The following is a 12,218-nucleotide window of genomic DNA, read 5'->3' on the forward strand; positions in this document are numbered from 1 at the left end:
CAGTTTTTTTTTTTTTGGGGGGGGGGGGCATTTTGGCACAAGCCATAATGTGGAGCCCGTTTGTGCATTTGAATTAAAATTTAAATTATATTTTAATTTTAAATTACATTTTAATTTAATTTAATATAATAATATTAACGAGCTCAAACTTAGTTCGTATATAATATAAATGAGCCTAAGACAAGCGGAGCTCGAGTCTAAAAAAAATATATTGAGTCAAGCCTGAGCAATTCAAAACTTGAATTGATTCATTTACACCCTACTCAAAATTAAGATGCCCTAACCCTTAATAGGAAGCAGGTCAATGGCAATGCACACCAATCAAGGCAACTCATACTTCAATTACCAAATATGTTAGGAAGGAAGAAATAAATAAATAAACTGAACTGCAAAGTTACGGTAGCTACCTTTGCTTTAAGGTCATTGATAACATCACCTACAGTGCTCTGTTTTGGCAATCTAATAGTATGAATCACCACCTGAGAAAATCAAGTTGGTACAATGAATTAAAAAAAATTGAAACATACATAATATGATATTTGAAAATCTAATTTTAATGATCCAAACCAACCTCATCCTTGGCCGCATGATGAAAAGCAACTTTCAATGTTTTCAAGCCTTGCAATTCTGGAAGAGGGATATCCAGTACCTCATAGTACAGAATATCAGATATCTATCGAGCAACAAAAGAAACCAGTTTATTCCAACCATCAATCAAGCAAACAAAGAAACAATAATGATATAGATCTACACTGTGACTGGTTTACCTGGTTGTAGTGGACCAGCATGTCAGACAAATGATCCACTCCTCGGTACTTGATAGGTTGGGGTTTGGGTTGCTGGGAATAACAGTTATGGGATGTAAGCCTAATTTTAGATGGATCATCCAAGCCAAGATGGCGAGCTACTCTTTCCACAACATCATCATAATTGTGAAGCTTCAACCTGAAATTTATTGGACAACGTAAAAAGAAAGAACAATAAATTGATTTTGAGCCCAAAATGTATAGATATTACAGGTTTGACTTACAGCTCAAGACAAAATTCATCTTCCTTTGGCTTCTCTAAATATCGAAAACGAACAACCTACAAAGCATCAGGAAAAGTAAAGCCAATGCTAACCATCTAGCAGAATGTCAAACATGGGACATAATGGAATCTCTAAATAGTCAACACCCTAGTGCCATCATTCATTGTCTCCAATTAAAAGTTAGATATAAATTCACTTACCCATCATCCATTGGTTCAATTTATCTATTTACTTCCAGTTTTAAGATATTGATTGTTACGTCTACTGTGAGTTGGAACTTGAACAAAAGAGCACTAAAACAACCACTTCACTTCAGAAAAGGAAGTTTTTTTATTTTATTTTTTTTATGTCAGGTAGCAGGCTACAGGCAGTCTTTATTCCCAAGCAGCAGGTCCTCTCCTTTCCTCATTTGACCCAACGATAGCTCTGATTCTGTAAGGAGGCAGTGAAAAGAAGAGATGCAGAAAAGGGAGAGTACCTGAAATCTTAGGGATCTGGATAGAAAGGAGGGTAAGACCATTTGAAGATCCCAAAGAAAACGAAATAAGAGGGAGCATCACCTGTTGTATACAATGTTATATTGCTTCTCTCTCATTTTTCTGTCCCTTCTAATTTCGATTTTAGCCCTAACATCTAACCATTGTCTTCATCTTCTGTTCTTTTTTTTTTTTCCCCTTTCAAATTTTGATGCACTGATTTTATCATTTTAGAACTCTAATGTGTTTTTTTTTTTTTAATTTTGATTTTTAGCCCCAATGTGCAATGGTGTTTTTATAATTTTAGAACTCTAATGTGTAATAGGTTTCTATTCAGATTCACAGTTAAATATCATAATTTTAAAGATATTTTGCAGAAAAATCCGAGTTTGCCAAAAAAAACAAAAATAAAAAAATTAAGTCCCTGTTTTTCTTCCTAATTCCGTCAACAAATTGGTCCCTCCATCCAAAATCAATCCAAATCATTGTTAGTAAAAAACAAAAGAATAAGTCAAACCCTAAAATAAATTTGAATTCTAAAATTGCCCATGCCATTGTCTCTCCTTCTCCCTCCAAAATAAAGGAATTAAACATTGGGGATGTAATCGTTAGGCTTTCAAACAACAAGAATAAGTTGTGTTTTTTGCCTAACCTCAGGGATTTGTTTTATACAATTTGAAAATCTATTTCTTAGAACATTTAATTCAGAACATTTATTAGTTTCATATATCAATTTACACCCATTTTTGTAATAAATTATTTCTTTTCTTTTTTCCTTTTTACTGAAAAATATTAAACTCAACTCAACTCAACTCAACTAAGCCTTTATCCCAAAAATTTAGGGTCGGCTACATGGATTCTCTTTCTCCACTCTAAACGATTTTGGATTAAGTCCTCGGAAATGTATAATGCTTCTAAATCACGCCAAGCGCCCCAACGAGACAGGGGTAGTCAGGGTGCCGATAGCGACAAGGGTGTTGTGGGAATCGGGTGGAGGAGAGTGTCAGGCCTCAATGGGACAGAGATAAACAATGGCTTCTCAACCCCACATCGGACAAGAAAGGGGTCGATCCAAGGGACAAGTGTGGTCTGTCATGCAGCATATTAGTGTCTGGCGAGCAATGTGAAGAATCTTCGCAAGGCATTTCTGAGAATGTCTACGTGCAGCAGTGGGCGAGTGCTTTGGCTAGTTGGTGGCCAACTTGCTGCTCAAGTGTTTGCGTTGGGTGAGCGCAACAAATGGTGTGTGGGCTCCTATGTGCGAGGGAGTATGACAAGTTGCGCAAGGAAGCGACGTGACAATAGGAGCGACCAATTCATTCCAATTCTGTTAACAACAAGCTTAAGACCTAGGATATTGATTTTTTTTTTTTTAAGCAAAGTAGTTGCACCCATACAAGCTTCAAAAATTGTAAAACTATGGTGAATGCAAAGTTCGCAACATGAAAGCAACTATTTTTTATGGAAAGTCAATCACTATATTATTTCTCTGTATATTCTGTATTTTGTATTCCTATTTAGGATTTCTTATTTAGGATTTCTTTCTAATTAGTAGAACACAATTATAGGAATCAATTATATACATATACCCATGTACAGATTAATTGAAATTAAGGAGAATCATCTCTTTCTACATGGTATCAGAACAGGTCATCTATCTAGGGTGACTATTTGTTCTCACCACCCAGCTCAGGAGAGACCTTGGCCGCCGACCGACCGTTTCGACTCCGATCAACATCGCCGGCGTCGCCTCAACCCCCTCACTCCACCACAGTGTGCTGTTGCCTGATCCAGTACACCATTAAAGGACTTCTGAGGTTTGGCTCTCAGATCCTATTTTGGTATTTGCTTAATTTGTGATTTTGGGTTATTTTGCTGCTGCAAGCACTTTGGATTAGCGTTTCAGTTAATTTTCTCTGTCTCAACAAATGACAGACAATAAGAATATTATTTCTGATGTGATTCTGGTTATGACTAAAATCACGAAACACAAACTCAATTATTCAAATTACCTGGAATGGAGTAAGACTGTTAGGTTCTATTTGCGTAGCATTGATAAGGATGATCACCTTACTAAAGATCCACCTACTGATGATACACGACAAACTTGGCTAAGGGAGGATGCTCGATTGTTTTTGCAGCTTCGGAACTCGATTCACAGTGAGGTAATTAGTTTAATCAATCACTGTGAATTTGTTAAGAAATTGATGGATTACTTAGATTTTCTGTATTCTGGTAAAGGAAATATCTCCCGTATTTATGATGGAGTAAGGCATTCTACCGTGCCGAAAAAGAGGATAAGTCTCTCACAACTTATTTTATGGATTTTAAACGGGTATATGAGGAACTTAATGTATTATTGTCTTTTAGTCCTGATGTGAAAGTTCAGCAGGCCCAACGGGAGTAACTGGCTGTTATGAGTTTTCTTGCAGACCTTCCTTCAGTGTATGAGACAACTAAATCTCAGATTCTCTCCAATTCTGAGATTTCCTCTTTGCATGAAACGTTCACACGGGTCCTTTGTACAGAGAGTACCCAATCTTCACAGCCTGCCAGTAGTGCTCTTATTAGCCGTAATCCAAATAGACAATAGGGTAATAAAAGAGGAAGTAGAGGAGGAATTACAGGCAAAGTAATCAGCGTAATGGAGAGGCTAGTTCTAATCAGGACTCGAGAGGAGTCATTTGTTATTATTGTCATGAGCCTGGCCATACAAAATATAATTGTCCACAACTTCAGAGGAAAAATCAACGATCACAGATGGCAAATATGGCAGCAGAGGATTCTACAGTATCTTCCTCTGAGAAAACTATTTTGGTATCTGCGGAGGATTTTGCACAGCTTTCCCAATATCAGGCATCTCTAAAGCCTACCAATTCCCCTGTCACAGCGATCGCTAAGTCAGGTAAATCCACTACATGCCCTGTGTCTTCCTCATCCAAATGGGTTATTGATTCTGGTGCGACAGATCACATGACAGGTAATTCTAGTCTTTTATCTGCTTTTCAGTCTAATCTCACTTCCTCTACTGTTACTTTAGCTGATGATTCTACTTCTTGTGTCATGGGTTCTGGAACTGCGAACCCGACTTCGTCAATTTCTTTGTCATCTGTTTTGTGTCTACCAAAATTCTCTTTTAATCTACTTTCTGTTTGTAAACTTACTCGTACCTTAAATTGTTCTGTCTCCTTTTTTCCTGACCAGTGTTTGTTTCAGGATCTTACGACGAAGCAGATTATTGGTAGAGGACGTAAGTCAGGTGGTCTCTACATTTCGAAAAATCATATACCGCGGTCGCTTGTTTGCTCCAGTACCTTAACACCTCTTGAAGCTCATTGTAGATTGGGCCATCCTTCTTTGTCTACCATGAAGAAGCTGTGTCCTCAGTTTCAGTCTTTATCAGTACTAGAATGTATGTCGTGTCATCATTTGCCTTCTGTGTCTAGAGTCAATAAACGGGTTTCATCCCCTTTTGAGTTAATTCATTCTGATATTTGGGGTCCTTGTTCTGTTACTTATAAAACTGAATTTCGTTATTTTGTTACTTTTGTTGATGATTACTCTCGTGTTACTTGGTTATATTTAATGAAAAATCGTTCTGAGTTATTTTCTATCTTTTGTGCCTTTTGTAATGAAATCAAAACTCAATTTAATATTTATGTGTGCATATTAAGAAGTGACAATGCCAAAGAATACTTTTCAGCACAATTCAATCTTATATGATACAAAATGACATTCTTCATCAGTCTTACTGTGTGGATACCCCATCCCAAAATGGCGTGGCCGAAAGAAAAAATCAACATCTTCTTGAGGTATCTCGTGCTCTTCTTTTTCAGATGAAAGTTCCTAAACACTTTTGGGCGGATGCAGTTTCTACGGCATGTTTTTTTATCAATCATATGCCGTCTTCTGTCCTTAATGGGGATATTCCTTATACTGCTTTGTTTCCTAAAAGATCTTTGTTCCCTGTTGAACCCCGTATTTTTTATTGTACCTGTTTTGTACGTGATGTTCGTCCACAGGTTATTAAATTAGATCCAAAGTCTCTTAAATGTGTCTTCCTTGGGTACTCCCGGCTCCAAAAAGGGTGCCGCTGTTTCTCTCCTACTCTTAATCGTTATCTTGTTTCTACAGACGTCACATTTTTTGAGTCCACTCCATTTTTTCTTCAATCATCTGTGTATGAGAGTCAGGGGGAGGAGGATGATCTCTTAATATATATTGTCCAACCAATGTCTAGTCCTCTCCCACAGCCTTTTCCTTCTGTCTCTAGACCTACTCGACCTCCCGTTGTTCATGTTTATTTCAGGAGATTGGAGATTTCTGACTCTGATCCTCCACCAGCTACTTCGTTGGGAGATCCTGTACCTCATACTGATCATGATTCTGATCTAGACTTACCAATTGCTCTTCATAAAGGTAAACGTTCATGTACTTACCCTATCTCTTCTTTTATTTTTTATAATCAATTGTCTTCTTGTTCTCGGTGTTTTGTTACTTCTTTAGACTCTGTTTCTATCCCTAATCATTGGTGAGGCCTTTGTCTCATCACCGGTGGTGTCTTTGCTATGAAAGAGGAAATGGAGGCTTTAGATGCTAATGGTACATGAGAACTGTTGCCTTTGCCCACTGGTAAGAAAGCTATTGGTTGCAAATGGATATTTATAGTAAAGGTAAATCCTGATGGTTCTGTGGCTAGGTTAAAAGCACGCCTTGTAGCAAAAGGATATGCTCAGATATATGGGGTTGATTACTCAGATAATTTTTCTCCTGTAGCTAAACTTACTTTCTGTTCGCTTGTTTATCTCTTTAGCAACTACATATGATTGGCCCCTGCACCAATTGGATATCAAGAATGCTTTCCCTCATGGTGATCTTCAGGAGGTGTATATGGAGCAACCACCTGGGTTTTTTGCTCAGGGCGGGTTGGGTAAAATTTGTAGGCTTCGGAAGTCTCTTTATGGCTTGAAACAAAGTCCTAGGGCCTAGTTTGGGAGATTCAGTTAAGCAGTACAGGAATTTGGTATGCAAAAGAGTAAATGTGATCACTCAGTATTTTATAGGCAATCTGAGGCTGGTCTAATTCTCCTGGTAGTCTATGTGGATGACATTGTCATCACTGAGAGTGACTCTGCAGGTATTTCATCTCTTAAAATCTTCCTCCAAACCCAGTTTCAGACCAAAGACTTGGGATTGTTAAAGTATTTCTTGGGTATTGAAGTTATGAGAAGTAAGAAGGGTATTTTCTTATCTCAAAGAAAATATGTCCTCGATCTATTGACAGAGACAGGAAAATTAGGTGCTAAGCCTTGTAGTGCACCAATGACTCCAAATTTACAATTGTTAGCAGAGGATAGTGAGTTGTTTGAAGATTCAGAGAGATACAGGAGATTGGTAGGAAAATTGAACTACCTTACAGTCACTCGTCCTGACATTGCTTATACCGTTAGTGTGGTAAGTCAATTTATGTCTTCCTCAACTATTGCTCATTGGGAAGCCTTGAGACAAATCTTGTGTTATCAGAAGTGCGCTCCAGAAAGAGGTTTGTTATATGGTAATCATGGGTATTTGAATGTTGAATGTTTTTCAGATGCTGACTAGACTGGACCTAAGGTTAACAGGAGGTCAACTACTGGATATTGCGTTTTTGTTGGAGAAAATTTAGTGTCTTAGAGAAGCAAGAAGCAGAGTGTAGTTTCTCGATCTAATGCTGAATCCGAATACAGAGCCATGGCACAATTAGTAATATGGATACTTCAATTACTAAATGAGATAGGTTTTAAGGCCTCCCTGCCTGCGAAATTGTAGTGTGATAATCAAGCTGCTCTTCATATTGCTTCTAATCTAGTGTTTCATAAGCGGACCAAACATATTGAGATTGATTGTCACTTTGTTCGTGAAAAGATTCAACAACAGATCATCTCAAAAGGACACATCAAAACTGGAGAGCAATTAGGAGATATTTTCATAAAAACTCTAAATAGAGCTAGGATTGACTACATTTGTAACAATTGGGCATGATTAACATCTATACTCCAACTTGAGGGGGAGTGCTATGGAAAGTCAATCACTATATTATTTCTCTGTATATTTTGCATTCTTTATTTCTATTTAGGATTTCTTCCTAATTAGTAGAACATAATTATAGAAATCAATTGTATATATATACCCATGTACAAATTAATTGAAATTAAGGAGAATCATCTCTTTCTACACTATTAAACCATAAAAATAAACTTTGGAAAGCAGCAAGCGAGAAAATAATATTGAAAACTACAATGCTTGTCAGAATAATCCATGGTATACTTGGCGGTTATGCACATATTCAAGAAATGAAGGTACATCAGGGCAGCGGCATTGTTCACCACTTCCAACTGGAGGGGATTTATGAAAGCAAATTATATCTCCATCTTCAAGCTGCATAAAGAACTCATGAGAATGAAAACAAAGATGAAACAAAAAAAATTAATTGCTACAGAGCAATTTGGGGGGAAAAAAAAAAGAACGCTGCAAACATAAATTGATTTTACATACCTGACTAGCACGAAACGTGAGCTTCTTGTCAATGTGTTCACACATGACATTAGGTTCAAATTTTATTTCCTAGATACAAATGAGGATAGTAAGATATTGGCCAAAATCAAATACATGCTTTTACCCATAAACTTGTTCAATTTAACCTATCACACCCTTGAACTTCTCAAAAACCAATTAAACTCCTAACCTTACGAATTTCATAACACTTGAGGACAATTTTGCCTTGTCCCCAACTAGGTAATGCGCGTCCCATCCACGCACAATCACAGCCATCCACTCGTCAATCAACACATCTCTGGCTCTCTCTCCTCCCTCTCACTTTCAATCAACTCAACTAAGCCTTTATTCTAAAAATTTATTGGGGTCGGTTATATGGATTCTCTTTCTCCACTCTTGTTAAAATATGTATACCATAAATAGCTAGAATATGTGTATCTGTAGTGATTGTGTAAATATATTTAGGTGCTAGAATCGTGGCTATAATTACGTATTTAATTAGGCTTGTATTTCCTATTTAGTTGTCCTGTACAGATTATAAATTAACACTATTGGCTTTAGGGAATAATCAAGCTCTTCAATCATTCTCAATATTCTTCTTCTGTTCTATTTTCTCACATGGTATCAGAGCCCTCGGTGGGTCTGATTTGAAATCTGAAACAAAGTCCTCATAGGGAAGAACTTTCCCTCTTTTTCCAATCAACTGCTCATATGGCTCAATCCGGTGAAAATGGTATTCGTCCATTACCTGATGGAAAGGATCAAGTGTCAGATTCTATCCTATTAACTAGAGTATTACAAGGAGTATTTACAATATCAAACAGCCAAACAGCAATCTTCTAGCAGTGCTTATTCTGGTAATTCCTTTGCTTGTCTAACACAGTCTTCGCTCACTGGTCCATGGATCCTAAACTCTGGTGCTTCTAATCATATATCTAGTAACAAAAGTCTTTTCTCATCTCTAGTTTCTCCTCCGATTTTGTCTAAAGTTACTTTGACTAATGGTTCACAAACTTTAGTTAAAGGCATAGGAGAAGTAAAAATATTTCCATCTATTTCTTGAACCACAGTTTTGTTCACTCCAAAATGCCCATATAATTTAATCTCCATTAGTAAATTGACTAAAATCTCAATTGTTCTGTCACCTTTACAGCTGACTCTGTTGTTGTGCAGGACTGGAGTACGGGAAAGATGATTGGAGTAGGATATGAGTCACAAGGGTCGTACCATCTTTCTACTTCAAATTCTCTAGTTGCTCTTGCCTCTACCACTTTCGTTGATCTTCTTCACAATCGTCTAGGTCATCCGAGTCTTGCCAAATTGCAAAAATTAGTTCCTAGTCTTTCTAGTTTATCTTCTTTTAAATGTGAGTCCTGACAACTTGGGAAACAAAGTCGTGTTTCCTTTCCCAAGCGATTCAATAATAGGGCTAAGTCCATGTTTGAAATTGTCCATTCAGACATTTGGGTCCAAGTCGTGTCAGTACAACTTTGGGATTTCATTATTTTATTACTTTTATTGATGATTATTCTCGTTGCACATGGTTATTTTTAATGAAGAAGTGTTCTGAAGTATTCTCTATACTTCAAAAATTCTCTACTGAAATACATAATCAATTTGGTGTTTCTATTAAAATACTTCGTAGTGACAGTGCAAAAGAATATTTGTCTACTCTCTTTATTCATTTCTTATCTTCTCAGGGTATTACTCACCAAACTTCATGTGCTTATACCCCTCAACAAAATGGGATTGCCAAACGAAAGAATAGGCATCTAGTTGAGAATGCCCGCACTTTACTCCTTCACCATAATATTCCTCTTCGTTTTTAGGGAGAAGCTATTCTTACTGCTTGTTACTTAATTAACCGAATGCCTTCTTCTGTTTTGCAGAATTAAAGTCCTCATTCCATTTTGTTTCCCGACCAAGATGCCCATCAGTTGTCCCTTGCGTATATTTTGTTGTATTTGTTTTATTCATGATCACACTTCTGGCAAAGACAAACTTCAGCCCAAATCAATAAAATGTGTCTTTTTGGGATATTCTAGACTTAAAAAAGGTTACAAATGCTACAATCCACTTACAAATAAATACTTTGTGTCAGCTGATATAACCTTCTTTGAAACATCTCCCTATTTTTCCTCCAACACCGCATCCAAGGTTTTTATTCCCACCGCCTTACCAGTTCCTACTCTTCCTCTACCACCAATCAGTCCACCACCTCTGCACGTCTACTCACGTCATCCTCATCCTCCCACTAACATCATTGACGCTCCTTTGCTTGATACAAGTACAACACCGGCTCCTGGTGACTCTTGCCCTTCTTCATCTTCATCTATTCCGGTCTCGCCTTCAACAGACGATGCTACTCCTCCCATTGCCATCCGAAAAGGTATTCGTTCATCTCAAAATCCTCATCCTATTTATAATTTTGTGAGTTATCATCATTTGTCTCCTTCCTACTATGCTTTTATCACCACTTTGTCTAATATATCTGTACCTAAGACTGTTAGAGAAGCTTTGGAACATCCAGGATGGTCAAATGCAATGGTTGAAGAGATGACAACTCTCCATAACAATGGCACTTGGTATTTGGTGCCACTATCGAAGGGCAAATCTATTGTTGGCTATCGATGGGTTTATACAGTCAAGGTGGGGCCTGATGGCCAAATTGATAGACTTAAAGCTCACATTGTTGCAAAGGGCTATACTCAAATCTTTGGCCTCGATTACAATGATACCTTCTCTCCTGTGGCTAAGATTGCCTCGGTTCGCCTTCTTATTTCCTTAGCTGCCATCCATCACTGGCCGCTTCATTAACCGAATATCAAAAATGCCTTTTTACATGGCAAGCAAGCTAAGGAAGTTTATATGGATCATACACCAGGGTTTGTTGTTCAGGTGGAGTCTGGTTTGGTGTGTCGACTACGGCGTTCTTTATATGACTTAAAACAATCTCCGAGAGCATGGTTTGGATGGTTCAGTACTGTAGTCCAACAATTTGGAACGTTTCGGAGTGAAGCTGACCATTCAATATTTTTCCACCATAATGGCCATGATAAGTGCATTTATCTCGTTGTTTATGTTGATGACATTGTTATTACAGGAAATGATCATGTTGGGATCCCAAAACTCAAACAACACTTGTCCAGTCATTTTCAGACTAAGGATTTTGAGAAGCTAAAGTATTTCTTAGGGATTGAAGTGGCACAATCCAAGACAGGTATCGCCATTTCTCAAAGGAAATATGCTTTCGATATACTGACAGAGACAGGCATGTTAGACTGTAGACACGCAGATACTCCTATGGATCCAAATGTCAAACTTGTTCCTGGACAGGGGGAGCCATTGGAGGATCCTGATAGATACCGGAGATTGGTTGGAAAACTCGATTATCTTACAATCACACGCCCAAACATCTCATTTGCTGTAAGTGTGGTCAATCAGTTCCTTCAAGCACCATGCAGTAGTCAATGGGATGCAGTTATTCGGATACTCAGATATATTAAAGGAGCTACAAGACAAGACCTATTATATGAAGACAAGTCATTCACAGATTATTGGTTACTCAGATGCAGATTGGGCAGGTTCTCCTTCAGACAGACGGTCTACTTCAGGATATTGCATTATGATTGGAGGTAATTTGATTCCTTGGAAAAATAAGAAGCAAGATGTGGTGCTAGGTCAAGTGCAAAAGCAGAATATCGAGCTATGGCTTTGGCAACTTGAGAACTTATATGGTTGAAACAACTTCTCCAAGAGTTGACGTATGGCGAACTTAAACAAATGCAGCTAATCTGTGACAATCAAGCTGCACTTCACATTGCCTCTAATCCAGTGTTTCATTGGAGAACGAAATATATCAAGGTGGATTGTCATTTCATCAGACAAAAAATTGAATCTTGGTATATTGCCACTAGCTTTGTTAGCTCAAATGACCAATGTTATGGAAAGTCAATCACTATATTATTACTCTGTATATTCTGCATTTTGTATTCCTATTTAGGATTTATTATTTAGGATTTCTTCCTAATTAGTAGAACACAATTATAGAAATCAATTGTATATATATACCCATGTACAGATTAATTGATATTAAGGAGAATCATCTCTTTCTACATGGTATCAGAGCAGGTCATCTATCTAGGGTGACTATTTGTTCTCACCACCCAGCTCAGGAG

The 12,218-nt window shown here is 37.6% G+C and overlaps 1 protein-coding gene across 4 annotated transcripts in view; it reads right to left on the reverse strand.

Moving 5' to 3' along the window:
* LOC110653621 (ubiquitin C-terminal hydrolase 12-like) overlaps positions 1-12,218 on the reverse strand; it is a 76,466-nt gene that overhangs the window by 10,628 nt on the left and 53,620 nt on the right. For all 4 annotated transcript variants that reach the window (XM_058134829.1, XM_058134827.1, XM_058134828.1 and 1 more), the window contains exons 21-26: positions 8,041-8,109; positions 7,813-7,923; positions 1,031-1,086; positions 768-945; positions 572-673; positions 408-479 (exon numbers count right to left, since the gene is read on the reverse strand). In XM_058134829.1, the coding sequence (XP_057990812.1) occupies positions 408-479; positions 572-673; positions 768-945; positions 1,031-1,086; positions 7,813-7,923; positions 8,041-8,109 (588 nt within the window). The remainder of the gene's footprint in view (positions 1-407; positions 480-571; positions 674-767; positions 946-1,030; positions 1,087-7,812; positions 7,924-8,040; positions 8,110-12,218) is intronic.

Source organism: Hevea brasiliensis, chromosome 14 (assembly GCF_030052815.1).
Source record: "Hevea brasiliensis isolate MT/VB/25A 57/8 chromosome 14, ASM3005281v1, whole genome shotgun sequence".
NCBI classification, from domain to species: Eukaryota; Viridiplantae; Streptophyta; class Magnoliopsida; order Malpighiales; family Euphorbiaceae; genus Hevea; species Hevea brasiliensis.